The sequence below is a fragment of the Prionailurus viverrinus genome, chromosome E2 (genome assembly GCF_022837055.1).
Source record: "Prionailurus viverrinus isolate Anna chromosome E2, UM_Priviv_1.0, whole genome shotgun sequence".
NCBI lineage: Eukaryota > Metazoa > Chordata > Mammalia > Carnivora > Felidae > Prionailurus > Prionailurus viverrinus.
In genome coordinates, this window is record NC_062575.1 from 54,954,265 (window position 1) to 54,971,333 (window position 17,069).

At 60.7% G+C, this 17,069-nt stretch overlaps 1 protein-coding gene across 1 annotated transcript; it reads right to left on the bottom strand.

Annotated features, from left to right (window-relative positions):
• Positions 1 to 3,341: 3,341 nt before the first annotated feature.
• KCNC3 (potassium voltage-gated channel subfamily C member 3) lies at positions 3,342 to 16,960 on the bottom strand. The gene is given in 7 exon segments (XM_047837336.1): positions 3,342 to 3,751; positions 4,824 to 4,883; positions 7,706 to 7,811; positions 7,813 to 7,832; positions 8,087 to 8,278; positions 9,750 to 10,860; positions 15,059 to 16,960. Coding segments are annotated over 6 exon segments (2,331 nt in total). The 5' UTR covers positions 15,944 to 16,960; the 3' UTR covers positions 3,342 to 3,751; positions 4,824 to 4,866.
• Between the last annotated feature and the right edge of the window lie 109 nt (positions 16,961 to 17,069).

Below are 17,069 nucleotides of genomic sequence, written 5' to 3' on the forward strand. Positions count from 1 at the left end.
CAGAAGGGATGGTGCGCTCTGGCTGACCCTCAAGTCTTTGCAAAGCAGTGACAGAGTGACCGTGGAGCCATCTGTGGAGTAGCGGTCATTTGCGTAGCTGTGCTAAACAGGGAGCTCGCCTCCACCTAGAGCACAACCCCTAGAGGTAGGAATGATTCCTTTGTTTTCCGAAGCCTAGAACAGTGCCTGGCATGTGGTTGGGATTCGTGTATTTGCCGAATGAACAGATCACCCCCTCCTGCCCTTTTAGGGTGGTGGAAACAGCCCAGAGAGGTTGAGAGACTGCCCAGGAACACACAGCTACTGAGAACTTGAACCCACAGTCTGGCTTCAGAGTAGGCAATATGGGGCATGTGGCCCTCAGCCCCTAACCTCTTATTGGAGACCCAGCTCCACTCCTCTCCTAGGGTCTTGCTACCCTCACCTAGGAGCTCATCTAAAACCAGGTGCCGTTCACAGTTTCCAGTTAGGGATGTGGATCCTATTTTACCGTCAGGGAAAAGGCAGGCACTACCCCCCGCCCCCCCCAAGTCACAAGGTGAGAGCAGGTGATCAAGGGGATAGCCGGCCCCCCAAAGTGCACACCCTTGTTACTTTCATATGACCCCTGCTCTTGAGGCCCACACCCTGGCCCAGATCTGGAAACCTTCCCAGGAAACAGGATGCAACTTTTAAATGAAAAGGAAACTTTTATTTCGGTGGGAAGTGAGAGGGCGGGCGGGAAGGGGGCATGACACTTTTTCTTTGGGGAGGGCAGGTGACATGCGGCAGCTTCTGCATTGGGCGGTTCATGCACCCAGGGTGGGCGTGGGGGAGACTTGGGGGAGGGGCCACGCCGACCCCTCCCTCCCTGCCCTGGGGGTGGGCTGAGAAGACCCGCCATTAGCACCAGAGTTGGACGATTTGCAGACCTCCCCTCCCCACACCGACTCCGGACACCCGCCCCCATCCCTGAGAGCGCCCCCTGGCCACTCCTCCCACCTCCCGCCTCGACAGGCCAGGCCCGCCCCGCCCACGTTGGAGTGAGAGACTCTTATTGCTGTGTGTGTGTGATGGGGAGGAGGAGCCGCTGAACTCAGGAAGACCCCCGCCGTTCGTTCCTCCCCAATCGCCCCGCCCCTCGCCCCGTGTCCGTGCGTTCCCGGAGCTCTGGAGGGGCGCGACATGCGTGTGGGGAGCGCGTCATGCAGCGCATGCGTGTAGTTGCAGGCACCCTGGCGGCCGGGGAGAAAAGGGGAGCGGGACTGAGAAGTTGTCCCTTTGGCTCTCTCTTCCTCCCCAAATCCCACACTGTTTGTTTGACTTGGGGTGAAGGACGTGAATCACGTTTTGTAAAGGTTTATGATTGTGATTATTTTTAAAAGCTGAACTAAAAAGCTGGGTACGTGTGGCAGACTGGCGAGCAGGGGGAGACGTTGGGAAGAGGGCTGTACCCTTTGGAAAAGATCCTCACCCCCTTTCCCCGCACCGTTCGGCTTCCGTGAGGGTCAGGGGAGTCTGGGGTCTGGTTTTTTGTTTTTTTTTTTTTTGTTTGTTTTTGTTTTTTTTAAAGAAGTTAAACCCTTTGGCAATATAATCAGTCCCCACCCCCATACCCTGGTGTCTGGAGCCCCTAGCCCTTTGCCTCGCCCCACCCCGCTCCCACCAGAACCTGCCCCACCCCTCACCCCTGATTCGCCAGGGTTTAGGGTCCGAGGGAAGGATGGGGGACTCAAAATGCCCCTTGCATAGGAATCGTTGCATCAAGAATCGCGCTCAGTGACACCCCCCAACCCTCGGATGGGTGTGAGGTGGGGGGGGGGGGGTTCCTGAGGCCGTGGGAGCAGAGGGAAGGAGGTTGCTAGTTCCGTGGGCCTCCAGCTCCAAAAGGGGAGGGGTCCCCTCTAAGGATTCTGGGACCGGTGTGGTCTCTGGGCTTGGGGGAGGTAGCGCATCCTTGAGCCAGGATGGGGTATGAGAAATGATTTTCCACCCGCGAGCGTGGCAGGACGCGGAATGCCGGGGAAGGGTGGGCTGGGATCCCAGCCCCGGTAAGGTATGTCGTTTCCCGAGCTTCTGCTATTCCAGTGTCCCTTCGCGCGGGCACAGCCTCTGCTTTAAGTGGAAACACTCTACCTTGAATAAACAGTGTCTGGGCCAAGCAGCAGTATCTGGACTTACCGGCTTGTGAGCAACATGCCAGGAAAGACAAAACTTCTTAGATTAAGCGTCCTTACACTGCCTAAAACCTTAGCACATCACCAGGGGTACAAATACAACTCTCTGGGAAACACTGATGTCCATGAAGAGGGTCCCTTTTGGGCACCATTTAAGGAAAGGGGCTCTTGGAAGAGGCAGGGCGAGGCATACGAAAGGGGATGCCCAAGGTTGGGGGTGGGGGAGGTCTGGTTCCCTGGAATTGCAGACAGGTTGAGCCTATCTTGGAAATTCTAGTATCAGGAGAACCTGAGGTGGATGTCAGATGTTAGAGATTTGGGGATTATCTAGGGGTGGAGGGGGAAGGCCTGAGGATTTGGGGGTGTCCAAGAAATGCCCAAGTGTGGGAAGGATCTGGAGCATCCCAAAGGCTGAAAGTGAGCTGAAGGGCTGGGTCAAGTCTTGGAGGTTTGAGCTGTTGGGATGCGGTCCAGGGATTGGGTGGGGTGGGGTGGGGTGGGGGACAGCATCTGTACGCAGAAGTCCCAGGACCCGGTGGGGATTTAGGGGATGCGGGGTGCCAGAGTGGGTCTCGGGAACTGTGGGTGCAGGTCTCGTGTCCTGGTAACCTGGAGGGGGCGTTGGGGAATTTTGTGTGCTAGGGCCAGATCATCCCAGAAATTCCGAGATGGGAGGTCTGGGTCCATGCAGCAAGAATAGAGGCGAGCAGACCCCGTGGCGGGGATGGAGAGGGATGAAAGGGTCACGTTCACCAGAGGGATCTTCCTAAAGGCTGAGGGAGAAGCTGTCCACAGGCCACTCCCCAGGTCTCTGCTTTCGCCCTCTGAGCTCAGCTCGTTTGGGGGCCTGGGTGGCTGTTCTTCCTTCCCTCACATTGTTGCTACTGTATTACTCTTTACATCAATGTGATGGGCTGTCCTCCTGGGGCGAACGGTAGGAGGCTAGGAGACCCTCCCGCGGCTGCAAAGCCGGCCGGACCCCCTTGAGGCCCCGCCCCCTTCCCAGACTTCCCCTTCCCTCAATCGCGTGGCATGCAGCCCCTGGCGGCTTATTGCTGAGGTGGAGCTGGAAGGGGGGGGAGGAGGGATCCGGGTTGAGGGAGGCATGCAGACTAGCGGAGAGGCGCCCCAAAATGTAAATGGCATAATTTGGACGTATTTACAGGAGTTTATGGGAGCGGGATGTCCTATGGCTCATGGAGACCTGAGAAGGCTTTATTGGGGGGAGAGGAGGGGGGAGAGGTGGGTGGGGGCTGGAGTTTGGCTCCTCCCCCTCCATCCTGGGGACCCAGGTGGGGGTGAGGGGTCCGGGGGTGTCTGCTGGCGTCGTCGTCTCGGTTGCATATTATTAATGACTTTTTGATTTTTTAAAAAAACCCTTTCCCCCACCCCCCACCCCCAGCTCCTTTGACCTTCTTCCCTGTCACCCCCAGTCCCCCCACGGGGGGGAGGGGAGCGTTAGAGGATGGAGGGCAGGGTTGGGGGAGCGCGGCGGGCGGCCCTGGGAGAGCCAGGGGGAGTGGCAAGGGGCGCCAGGCGCAGGGACACCCCGCTCAGGCCCGCGATGCTGCTCAGGCTGCGGGATTTCTCGTAACCTGGGTGGGGGGAGGGAGGGGCAGAAACATGGGGAGGAAGCATGGAGGTGGGGGTGCAGGGGGAGGGAGGGTCCAACAGACAGACCCCGAGCCAGGGAAGCAGGGGGAGGAACGGCCAGAAAGGATAGGAGCCGGAGAAAGAGAGAGAGGGACGGGAAGAGGCAAGGAGACAGAAAAAGGGTGGAAGCACAGAGTCCGGGATAGAGACGGCGAGGGAGACAGACGGGATAAGAGACAGACAGTCAGACACCAAGACATAACAAAACAGATGGCAAGAGGCAGAGAGATGGACAGAGGCGGACCAAGGAGATGGAGAGAGAAAAGTGAACAAATCGGACAGTCAGTCGGAATCAAGGAGAAAGGTTCAGACATGGGGAGGGGGGAGAGACTCAGGGTTAGGAGGCAGGGTGGTGCCCACCGAGCCTCCCCCACCCCATCCCCACCGCAGCCCGCCCCTCCCACCTCCCCTCTCCCTACCCCCGTTGGCCCCCTTATCTGAGGCAAAAGGGTTGGGGGGGGGGCAGCAAGGCGGATGGTGGGCAGCACGGGCATGGGGAGGGAGCTCGGTGGAATGCATGTGGGGGGAGCAGCCGGTGGGGAGGGCTCGGGAGGGCTCCGGTGGGGGCTGACCTAGCGGTGGAGAAAGGAGGAAAGGCAGGTGGGTGGGGCTGTGAGAGGCAGAAAGGAGCGTGAACTGGCAGTGCCCCCCCCCCCACCGTGGGGGGGCGGACCTGAGAGAGGCAAGGCTCACCTGAAGGTTGTGATGAGGTATCTTTAAAGGGTCGTGGAACCTTCTGATGGGAAGGTCTAACAGAGGCCTGAGAGCCAAAAGGGTCTAAGACCGGGGAGTGTGTGTGTGTGTGTGTGTGTGTGTGTGTGTGGTTTCTGGAAAGCTCGGGAGGATCTCAGAGTGCTGCCGGTGTCTGGGGGAAGTTCTAGTGTGTTCCCAGTCAGTGCCAAGGGGTCTGTCTGGGCGAGGGGGTCTTGACCAGAGGACAGAGGGCCTGGGGGGCAGGGGTTGGAAGCCCAGTATCTTGGGAACACCCCCTCCCAGCCATTCCCAATTGCTAACCTGGGGGGAAGGGGCAGGGGGGGACCGAGGGTCTCGCGAGGTCTCAGGCGGTGACAAGAGCTGGGGACAGAAATACACAGAGTCACGGCGGGGGGAGGGTGGTCAGGCGGAACCCCCCAACACAGCCTCACTGTTGGGGGGACGGAGAAACGCCGGAATCTCTTCCTCCTCTCTGGTGTTTTCCGGGGGAGGGGAGCAGTGAAATGGGGGCGGCCAAAGACATCAAATATGGAAGGAGCTTCCGGGGTGACTGGGGGGAGGGGTGGGGGGAGGGAAGATGACAGAAGGAAGAGGGGGAGGGCTGGGGAGGAAGGGGAAACAGGTGTTAGGTGTTGGGCTCAGGTGATTCGGGAAGATGGACAAGGGTAGGGTCATGGGACAGGTAGGGGATTGGGGGGGTCCTGGGAGAAAAAGAGGGGGACAACAGGGGACGGTGGGTCACCCAGGAAGGATGGAGAGAGAGGAAGGAGCTTGGAAATGCAGGAGTGGGGAGGGATCCAGGTCGTTGGGGCAGAGGGTTCAGTCAGCCCCATCAGCTCCAGCCATCATTTGAGTTCAATGAATGGATTTTGGCATCAGAGGCAAGAGAAGCAGAGACCCCTCCCCCAACCCACCCAGCCCCCACACCTCCCTCCCTCCCTCCCTCCCTTCCTCCCTCCCTCCCATTTCCAAATACCCCCCCCCCAATTCCGTGGGGGCCCATCCAGACCTCGTGGTGGGAAACAGGGTGGAAAGGGCCTGGGCGCAAGCAGGGGGAGGGGTGGGTGAAGTGGGAGCAGGGAAAGGGGGGGGATAATGAGATGAAAATGGAGGGTGAATTGGGGAGTTAGGGGGTGGAACGAGAAGGGCCACTGTCCCTTCTGGACTCGGAGCCCAGAGGCCTGGGGTCTCATTCCTGTCTGCTCATGCCCCACCCCCTGAACTTCCGTGAACCAAGGCTGTCCCTGGAGGCCCCACATCCCACTATAGCACCTCCCTAAGCTGCAGGTAGCGATTCGATTCTTTAAGGATGTGTCTGTGTATTTCTAAAGAAGATTCCACAGAAGTTTGTTGAAGGAATAAGTGATAGATCAAATTCCTTCAGGCAGCTCCCTGTCACCTTTAAGGTCAAATCCAGCCTCTAGCCATGGCCACAAAAACCTCTCATGATCCTTCCCCCCACCCCCACCCCCACCCCAGGCTCTGTCTGGCACCCCTCTCCCCTGAGCTGCTCAGTTCCAGCCACACCTCCCTCCTTGCTACACCTTTAACAAATCAAGCTCATCCCACCTCAGGACCACAGGACCCTCGCACCTGCTGTTCCGCCGGCTGGCCCTTTTTACCTTTCAGGGTTCACGTCACCTCAAAAAGGCCTTTGCAGACCCCCTTATCTGAAGTGGCCAGAGTAATCATCATGTCCTTTTGTCCATCTGTTGGGTTGCTTTTCTGCTTCCTCTGATCAGGGGGTGGCAAGCTTTTCCTGTAAAGGGCCGATCGCTACATATGTCCGGCTCTGCGGGCCACACGTTCTCCGTGACAACTATTCCACTCTACTGTTGTAGCATGACAGTGGCTGTGCTCCAGTAGAGCTTTATTTACAGAACAGCCTGCTGGCAGGTTTGGCCCAGGGGCCGTAGCGTGCCAATCCGTGCTCTAGAGTGTCAACTGTGATGGCAGAGTCATGCTTTGTGAATCGCCAAAGTTCCAGTGCCTGGAACTGTGCCCTCAGTGATTAGTTGCCGAAGGGAGGAAGGGAGGGAGGAAGGAAGCGAGCTGTGTGTTAGCTAGGGGTGCAGTGAAGATTACAGAATCCTGTTAAATTCCTGGCGTGTGATGAGTGCTTGGTTATGTTTGTTGAATTACTCAGCTACTCTCTGTCTCGCCAGTGCCAGTTCCCAGCCCCGTCCCTCCCGGTCTGTCCCTGATCCCTAACTCCCTCTGCCTTGTCCCTTCCTCTGCATCCCCTCGCACCCTCATCCCAGCCTGCTCCCCGGGCCTCCTGACCTCCAGTCTCCTGTCCATGCCCCACACAGCCCAGGCGCTGACCTGCCCGCCCCCCCCCCCCAGGGTCCCTAAACAAGGTCCCTAAACAAGGTTCAGCCCAGGCCTGCTTTCCTACCTCACGTCTACCTGCCAGTCCCCAGTCTCCTCCGCACTGTTTGGCCCAGTCCCTGTGGTCACTATGTCCCTTGGGATCACTTCTGCACTTGAGGTCAGGACACCTCCAGACCTCAGTTCCTTCGGGAAGCCTTCCCCGTTACTTTCATCCTGTCCTGGGGAGCGTGCGAGTTCCTCTTACTGCGTGTCCCTGTGGTACCTCCCCTTGCGCATATATCACCCCAAATAGTGGCTTTCTAGGTCAGTGTCTGACTCTCCCAGCAAACTGGGAGCTCCTTGGGCGGTGTGGTGTGGTGGGGGGGGGGGGGTTCTTCCCTGTTGATTCCCTGTGCCTAGCACCACGCAGGTGACACGCAGGTGACACACAGGTCCTTGGTAAGCGCTGGCCAATTCACAAGCGACTGGACGAGCGGCTGAGTCTTCCCCATCCCATCTTGCACCCCAAAGTGTCCTGGGTGTGTACCCCATTTTCTCAATTGAATAAAAAACCCGGGGGGGGGGGAGGCAGGGAGAGAGATGTGAATGGGGGTGAGGATGGGGGTCAGTCGTGAGGGCAGGGGAGGGAGGTCAGGCACACGGTGGGGAGGGTCGGGTTAGTTCTGGGGGGTTAGTGAGGGGCAGGGCAAGTCCTGGGCGGGTGGGTGTGGGGTCAGTGTCGTGGCTGCTGGTTAATTGGATGGAGCTGTTCACAGTGAGGGGACGGGAGTCTCGGTCAGTGGGGGATGCATGTTCTCAGAGGGGTTAGTCAGGAAGAAGGTGGGGATCAAAGGGTGGGGGCTACTTACCCCGGGGGGAAGGGGTTCGTCCGCTAGGGGGATATCCAGGCTGCGGCGTTGGCGTTGAGGTCGGGCAAGAAGCTTGGGGGGCCTGGCTTACGCCAGTCTGGGGGGGGCAGTGGGGGAGCACCGGTGGCTGGGGGTGGGGGAAGAGGCCAGAGGGTCCGGGGTGGGGTGGGGGGAAATGGAGATGGAATAAAGACAGGTGAAGGGTCAGTGGTGAGGAAACTTGGGGGGCGGGGGATCTGGGAGGAAGGGAATTTGGGGCCAGGGGGTGGGGGAAGGGAAGTCCAGCACCTCCTCCCCCATCTCCCTCCCTCCCCTGAGGGAGGGAGAGAGAGAGAGAGAGCGAGAGGGAGGGCTCCAGGGGGCCAGTGGAGGGCACCTCACCTTTCCGGATGGAGCCATCAGGGGAAGGAGCGTAGTCGGTGAGGAGGAAGCAGGCTCGGTCCCGGCTATAGCGGCCACGGCTGCCAGGGGTGATGGGGCTCTTGTCTTCCGGGGACATGGCGGGCTGGTCGATGGCTGGGCAGTCCTCGTGGGCAAGCGCAGCTGCTGCAGGGTCCCCATTGGGGCGGGGATCTGCGCCGGAGGGACAGACAGAGACACAAAGGAGAGAGTGAGGTGCAGGAACTCAGGGTGGGGGTGCCATTAGCAAGGAGGGTGCTGGATGTAGACGACTGAGGGGCAGGGTGTCTCAAGGAAGGGACAGGAGGGGCAGGCCGGAAGCTGGGTGCTGGCGTGTGTGGCTGGTGGGTTTAGGGGACAGGTCACGGGGTGGGGGGAGGTGTTGAGTGCCGGGAAGGACAGCAGGGATGCGGAAGGGCGGTCAGGAGTTGGTGTGGATGGAGGGTGCTGTGTGGCGGGAGGTGTTGCTCGGGCCAGGTGTTGGGTGCTGGGAAGGGCAGGACTGGGTGGAGTGCTGGGCATCTGGAGGGTGGTTGGGAAGCGAGCTGGGTGCCTGGAAGGAGGCTGGGGTAGAGTGCCGGGTGGGCGGTCGGCTGAAGTGAACCGAGTAGGGCGGTACTGGGGTGCAGTGTTGGGTTGGTCGGGTAGGTGGGTCGGGGTAGGTTTGGAGGGACGGCTGGGGGGCCTCAGGGGGCTGGGAGGTAGCTGTTTAGGGAGGGTGTTGGGTGCTGGGAAGGGCACAGCGGGGAAGGGTTGGGAAGGTGACAGAGGAGGGAGGGCGGGAGGTGGGGGTCCCCCAGGCTCTGACTTGAGCTATTTTTAATTGGTGTGAAACTGGGTCAGCGGCCGAGGGAGCCAGATGAGGGCCGGGCGGCCCAGCTCCCTTTCTTGACCTACTTAAGTCATGGGGGTGGGGCCCACCGGCTTCTCCCTGCTCAGGACCACAGGACCTTGGCCCCCAACCTTCAGAGACACAGACTCCCCTACGGGGAGGGACATACCGGGTCAACTTTCTTCTCCCTCATCTCCTTCCCTTCACCTCTTCATTTGGCCTCTCTTGTGCGTCTCTCGGACTGAGCCGGAGCCAAGGGCCCTGGGTCCCGAGTCACTGTCACACGGCCGGCCCGCCCTCTGGGCCTGTCTTCCTGGCCTCTACCTACTTCTTGGTCTTTGAGTCTTGTCTCCTCTCTTGGCCTCGCTGTCATTGAACCTGAACTCTCTACCACTGGCCCTCCGCCTCTGTCCTCTCTCTCTCTGTCTCTCCTGCTCTCGGGGCCAACTGCTTGCTTTCTGTCGCTTTCGGGCTCTTTTCCCCGCATCACCACCGGAAGACTCAGACGCCGAGTCTCCGGTCGGCTGGTGATTCACATGTTAGACCGTCTCTGTGCCTGTGCCCGAGTCCCCCCTCCCGGTAGGCCGATCGCTCTGCCTCCCTGGTCCCCCCGAATGTCCTGGCCGCGAGTCTGGCTCTCCCGCAGACCGTCTCTTTCACACAGAATCCGTCTGTTTCCGTGCCTCTTTGTTGACCTCAGCAGTAGCTGTTCGCTTTTCTCTCTCCCCTCTGTAGTGACCGCCCGGTCTCTTAACCGAAGCAGTGGCCTCCTCCCCCCACCCCCCCGTCTGCCCCTCATGCACCCCTGCTCACCTGCGCGGTTGATCTCAATTACTTCCTCCTGAGCCAACGGGCAAGGCTCCCCGGGGGCCGGCAGAGGAGGCAGCCCCATGATCCCGAGCCCCCCCGCGCCTCCCCTGAGCAGCCCGGGGTGCGTGTGGGGGCCCGCTGGGTAGGCCCCGGCCACAGTCACCCCCACGGAGGGCGGGGTGATGGGTGGCGGAGGACTGATACCGCCGCTGCCGTGGTGGGGGTGGTGCGGGGGCGGCGGGGGAGGGGGGTCGGGCTTGCAGTAGTTGGGGGAGCCGGGCTGCGGGGGCCGGGGGATGTGTTTGTTCTTCTTCTTGGGCAGCTTCTGTTTGGCCATGGCCAGCGAATAGTACATGCCAAAGTTGTTGACGATGACGGGCACGGGCATGGCGATGGTGAGCACCCCCGCCAGGGCACACAGTGCCCCGACCAGCATCCCCGACCACGTCTTGGGGTACATGTCTCCGTAGCCCAGGGTCGTCATGGTGACCACGGCCCACCAGAAGCCGATGGGGATGTTCTTGAAGTAGGTGTGGTTGGAGCCCAGGATGTCGTCGGGGTCGGCGCCGATGCGCTCCGCGTAGTAGATCATGGTGGCGAAGATGAGCACGCCCAGCGCCAGGAAGATGATGAGCAGCAGGAACTCGTTGGTGCTGGCGCGGAGCGTGTGGCCCAGCACGCGCAGCCCCACAAAATGGCGCGTGAGCTTGAAGATGCGCAGGATTCGGACGAAGCGGACGACCCGCAGGAAGCCCAGCACGTCTTTGGCAGCCTTGGAGCTGAGGCCCGAGAGGCCCACCTCGAGATAGAAGGGCAAGATGGCCACGCAGTCGATGATGTTGAGGCTGCTCTTGAGAAATTCCACCTTGTCCGGGCAGAAGGTGATGCGCATGAGGAACTCGAAGGTGAACCAGACCACGCACACGCCCTCCACGTACGTCAGGAAGGGCTCCGTCTCCACCTCCACGTTGGTGATGTTCTCCGGTGGAGCCCCCGGGATGGGGGAGGCCTGCGTCACCGTCTTGTTGCTGATGTGGATGAAGCCTTCGTGGGTCTCCAGGCAGAAGGTGGTTATGGAGATGAGAATGAAGAAGAGGGAGGCGAAGGCCACATACTGCGAGGCAGGGCAGGAGAGAGAGGGCAAAAGGTGACCCAGGCATCTGGTCAGCCAGCCACCTCTAGGAGACCCTCCCAGTGGCCGCCCCTCCCCAGCCCCCACCTCCGGGGAAATCCAGGAGTCCCCACCCCACACCTCCATCACAGCCTGCTCTTCCCTGTAAAGCTTGAAAAGGGGGGAGGGAAAGGATCAGAGGCAGCTCTCCCCGGCTTGGGATAGGAGCTGGCCCCAGCAGTGGTGGCAGACGGGCAACCAACTGTTCTCGCGGAAACGGCCATTTCTGGCCCTTTACTCTGTCTCCGAGACCACTTCCCCACACCTGGTGTCCCATCTGAGGACTCCCCAGCAGGGTCCAAGGATTCTGCGATGGGAGGGGAGTGGCGGGGAGACTAAGATCACTCACCCTCGGGGTATCAGAGGCTTTGGAGCTCAGCTTGGAGCCAAGGGAAGGGGAAGTGGAGAAAGCGGGCAGGGAGGCAGAATCCCAAAACAGTTATGAAAGTTATGAAAGCCTGCATTTGGAGCCAGCGTTTCCATGGCCTAATTTGGGCAAGGAGATTAAGCTTTCTACACCTCAGGTTTTTCACAGGATTATTGAGGATTACATTAGATGAGTATACAAAAGTCCTGGCTCCAGAAACAGTGCTTGGCCCAGTACCTGGAACTCAGTAAGAAAATGTGAGCTCCTGCTAGGGTATGGAGGCATCAGTTAGTGGGGGGCAAGGTCGATGCCTCAGAGAGAAGCCAGGGTTTAAGGACCTTGGTCACAATGCCCGGGACCCAGAGAAGGGAGAAAGCTGGGTGTCCAGAGAGGACAGCAAAGGGATGGAACCACCGAGGGGTGTTAGGGCCATAAATGGGGGAAGAAGCGAAGGGTCAAGTGTGCAAAAAGAGAAAAGGACAGAGGCAAGGAGGGTTGGAGTTTAAGGCTCTGGAGAGAAAGGGAGGGTCAGGGGCCTGAACGTGGGGGGAGATGGGAGATGGTGGAGCTAGGGCCAGAAAGGTGATGAGGCTTTAGCCAGAAGTCCAGGGGTGGGGGGCACATGGGTCATTTCAAGATGGGGAGGACTCGAGTCCTGCACGCATTGGTGTGGATTTTGAAGAAAACCTTGAGGAGCCGAAGGGGTGCAGGCAAGATCTTAGAGAAGGAAGAGGACGGAGCAGGCCCCTGGAGATGACTGTGGGCTTTATCAAACACGCAGAGAGGAGTGAGGTTAGTACCTTGGAGAGAGAAGGGGATGGGTGTTAGGGCAAAGAGAGGGCTTTAGTCAGATGCGCAGAGGAGGAGGGCCTGGGTCGCTTGACTTTTAATCAGGGACTCAAGAAGAAAAGGGGGCTCAGGGTCAGACTGAAGAGAGGACCCTAGACTTTGGGGTGGACTGGAGAGCAGCAAGGTCCCTCAGCAACTCCCCTTCCTCCACAGGGCTGAGGGGGCGGGGTCCGGGATTGGGAGGGCTTAACTTTAATCTGAAGTGCAGAGCAGAGAGGCAAGCCAGAGGGTGCCGCAGAAGGGCCCGGGACCTTGAGGTGGGCTGGGGTCAAACTTGGCCCTCTCTGCCCCGCCCCCCTCCTCGGTTCTCCGCAGTGGTTTAAGAGGCCAGAGGCCGCCGCAGAGCGCATGCCCGATGCTCCCCCGCCCCCTCCGAGCCGGGTGCGCGGCGCAGGCTGCGGCACCGCAGTGGGGGCGGGCCGGCCGGGCCGGGGGGCGGGGCGCGCGGCGGCCAGCACCGCGGCCAGCTCCCCCGCCGCAGTGCGCAGCCGCCGCGGCCGAGAGCGGTCTTAACCCCTTAGGGGCCGGAGCAGAGCAAGAGGGGCGCAGCCGCAGTGCCGCCGCTTCACGTCGGGAGACCGAGGGCCAGGAGTTTAACTCTTTCCCTCCCAGGGCAAGGAGGGGAGGGTGGGCACCCGCCGCAGTGCGCAGCTGTAGAGGCTGGACAGCGCCGGGACTGGTTTAACCCCTTGCCCCGAGGTGGTTCAAAAGCAGAAGGGGTAGGAGGGCATGGAGTCCCTGTAAGAAGGAAAGGAGAAATTACGGGGAGGGGAGCGAGGATGAGGTAGGGCCGTACCCTCCACTTTGCATTGGCCTCCGCTCCCAACTCTCTCAAGCGATCTCACTAATAGTCTGGAAAGTGCTTGGCACGCCTACACTCAAGAACCATTTGTGGAGTGAGTGACCACCCCCACCCCCACCCCCACCCCGTACCTGTCCCGGACCCCTAGTCTCACTTCAGCACCCTTCAATGGGTTCACGAGGGAAGGGCGCCCCAGGCCATGGGGGAGGAAGCCACTCAGAGGCCTGAGGGATCATTTAGGGCCAAGTCCCTTCGGAACCTCTTCCTCCTCACCTCCCCCCACCCAACCCCAAATCTCGCCAACTCAGCGCTTCTCAGGACCAAACTTTATGCGGTGCCTCCGGGTTCCCCCCCCCCCCCCCCCTTCGCTCCCTCCCCTGGCGCGAATGCGGCACTGCGGCTCCGCGTCCTTCCCGGCCCAGGACACGGCACGGTGGGGGGAGGGGGCCGGACCGTTCCTCTGGGTGTTTGGGTCCCAGGGAGGCTGGGGGGGGGGGGGGGGCCGGAGTTGCTCCTCTTTGCCCCTCTTTCCAATCCTCCCCCATTTTGAACTACCCCCCCCCCCTCCAACACAGGGAGGAAGTTAGTAGGAGGAAGAGGTTCAAGGGAGAACCAAGGGGGACGGTATCTGGGAAGTTATAGATGTTTAAGGAAAGTTTTGGGGGGAAGATGAAGGGAGCTTTGGGGGAAATCTGGCATTTCAAGGGAGATAAGGCTGGAGTGTGGGCTCTTTGGCTCACTTTGGGGGTAGGGGAGCAGAGGGGCCCAGTCCTGGGCTTTAGATGGTGGGGCAGGGAGCTTGGGAATGGGGGAGTGAGCAGGGCTGGGGTAGGGACCAGTGGAAAGATACCAAGGCAGGGTGGAAAGAAGTGGGAGCTATTTTGAGAAGGAGGTTTGGGGTTGCTAACTTGTGGGGGAGTCCCAAAGACAGGTTCGGTAAAGTTCTGGAGCAGGAGGAAAAGTCAGTTGACTGACTTGGGAAAGGGCCAGGAGGCTCTGGATGGGGGATCCCAGAGATAAAGAGTGGGCTGTGGAAGGGAGAAGAAGCTGGGAGAATCTGTGGCTGAAGAAGGCATATGGGAGCTTCTGGAGAGGAAAGACATATTATGGGGGCTCAAGGCTCTTCTGGAGACACTGAGGAGGAGTGTGAAAGGCTTGGGGGAAGTCTGGAGCTTTATAGGGAAAGTCCTTGGGATGGGAGTTGGCGGGGAGGATGCAGGAAGATATGTGAACACAGAGGACTGGAGGGTCCCAGAAAGGAAGACTCCCCAAGGCTCAGTGTTGCAGTAAGAGGGAGGGGGAAAGTGTCCTAGCCAGAGCAAGTGGTTTGGAGATTCACAGGGGTCTAGGAGGCTCTGAGATGAAGGCGGAGGAGTCCTCTAAGACTTCGGAGGCAGAAATAGGGTTCAAAAATAGCCAGAACACTCAAACTTGGAGAGAGGAGGAGGTGCGGGGAGAGGGGCAAAGGGAGAAAGAATCAGGGAGGTGTTGTAGAACTTGAGGGACTGAGGGCTGGAGAGAGGGCTTCAGAGGAACCGCAGGGGGCAGGGGAAGCCAGGAGCAGTGTTCACAGGGTCTGGGACACTGAAGGCTAAGGAGGGAGGTCTTCGGAGGGTCTGGGGATGGTCCAAGAAACTCAGGGCTGCGGAAGGGTCTTCTGGAGTCTCTGGGGTGGCCAAAAGAGGTGAAAAAGGATTTGCAGGGGCTCAGAAGACTCGGGGCTGGAGAAAATTCTTTTGAGGGTCTCAGAGAAGTCCAGGAAAGGAGGGGTGAGGTTGTTCACAGACGCCCAGGAAATTCATACTCGGGGAGGAAGTTTCTAAGAGTCTTGGGGAGCCTAGGGAAGCAGGGTGGGGTTTGGAGGGATCTGGAGGATTCTGAAGGTTGCGGAAACGTCTTCTGAGGATCTGGGGATGGTCAGGAGATGGGGGTGTGTTCAGAAAAGTACAGGAGACTCAGGTTTGGGGAAACAGGCTTCTAAGACACTGGGGAGCCCAGAGACCAGGAAGACCAGGAGGGGCTGGGATGGGCCAAGGGATTCTAAGGGTTAGGATGGGGCATTCACAAGAGGCTGGGATCTCCAGGAGAAGGAGGAGGGAGGGGGGCTCCGAGAGCACGCTCACCCTGGCGGCCCGCGACGAGTAGGGGTCCTCGAAGAGCGCCCACACGCGGGGCTGCCAGCGGCGCCACCACGTGCCGCCTGCGCCGCCCGCGCCCCCTGGCGGCCCCCCGGCGCCGCCGCCCGCGTCCTGGAAGCAAAGGCGCTTGAGCTCGCCGCCCGCGCCGTCCAGGCCGCCGCCGCCCGCGCCCGCCTCGTCGTCCAGACCCGCGTCGTGGGCGCCAGCGGCGTTGGCGGCGTTGGCTGCGCCCGCAGGGTCCGGAGCCTCAAAGGAGTCGAGCGCCTCTTCGGCGTCGCGGTGCTGCCGGTAGGTCATCCAGCAGCAGGCCTCCACGTCGGTCTCGTCGATGCCCCAGAAGCCGAGCTCCTCCTCGAAAAGAGGCCCGCACACGTCAGCCGGACAGTGCAGCTTGCCTGTGCGGTAGTAGTTGAGCACGTAGGCGAAGACTCCCGGGTGCCGGTCAAAGAAAAACTCGTCGGCGCCGGGATCGTAGTCGAAGCGCGCCGCCGCCTCCGGCTCCGTCAGGCCGGCCAGCCGCGTCCCCGGCAGGGTGCGCAGCGTCGAGCGGTACGTCTCATGGCGCACGCCGCCCACGTTGATCACGATCTTGCCGCTGTCGCCACCGCCGCCGCCGTGCCGCCCCATGGCCGCCGCCGGCAGCCCGGGGCATGGCTCGGCGCGCCGGCCCCCGGGCCCGCGGGGTGCCGGGGGGCCCGCCGGGGACGCGGCGGAGCCGGGCTGCGCAAACTGCTGTTGCTGCAGCGGCGGCGGTGACGGCGGCGGGGGCAGCGGCGGCGGGGACTCGGGCGGCTGCGGCGGTGGCGCCGGCTGCTGCTTGCTGGCCCCCTGGCGCCCGCGGAAGGACGAGACGCAGACTGAGCTCAGCATTGGACGGGGGGCGGGGCTGAAGGGGCGGGGCGTCGGGGGCGGGGCTGCAGGAGGAGAAGCAGGCGTGATTGGGTGGAAGAAGCGACGGGTGGAGGGGGCGGGGCCTCGGTGGGGGCGGAACAGAGCTGATTGGTCTGGGGACGCTAGGGCGGGGCTGAGGCAGGGGGAAGGACAGGGACTCCACACAGCCTAGCTGCTCGGGGCGGGGCTGCAGGTGAAACACACCGATTGGGTCTTTCCGAGAGAAGGGGAGGTCCGAGCGAGGTGCCAAATGGGCAGGACGGGCAGCTAACTGAGGGGATGGGACTAGATATGAGAAAGAGATCTGATTGAACTGAAGAAAGGAGTGGGCGGAGCAGAGGAAGTGGACAAGTCCAAACTACTTAAAGACTTCTGACTGGCATGGGGGAGACGGTCCTGATTGGACAGAGAAAGGATCTAAAGAGCCGGCAACCTGGAGCCTGTGGGGAGGGACAGATGGAGACAGCCGGGTTGGACCCCTAACTTTGCTTTGTCGGGGCAGGGCGGATCTTAAGAAGAGGCAGGGCCTAGGAAAGTTAGAAACAGTCCTAATTGGGCTGGGTAGTGAGGGGGCGAGACTGAACGAGGGGCGGGAACTGGAAATGAAGAATAGACCGTACTTTCGCGCGAAATGGCACTAGGCTGGACAGAAAGGAGGAATAGGGACTGAGACCCAGTGAGCAGGAGAGGATATAAGCGAGGCCTAGAAACCTGAGAGCGTCTGCCTAGGACTAAGAAAGGGAACGAAGCGAGGAAGGGGTCGGGCCGGGGTTGCAAGCTTGGCCTGGTCAGACAGGGCTGGGCCGGGAAAAGGAGTGTCAGGATGGATGGATGAGACCGAGGAAGGTGGGTGGGATCTACAAATGGTAGAAACCGTCTTGAATGGACTGTGGGAAGACGAGACTAGGGGAGTACTGGGGCTCTAAGAGGCTTGAAAGCAACCAGCCTAGGCGGGGTTGGGGCAGGGCTAAGAGAGTACAGAACGGGTATGGGGACGCTACGGGAAAGGTGAGACCTGCAGAGTACAAAATTACTGGGCTGGATGGAAGAATAGGACCTGGAACGGGGAGTCTGGGCTCAGAGAACCTGGGAGAGCGGCGTGAGG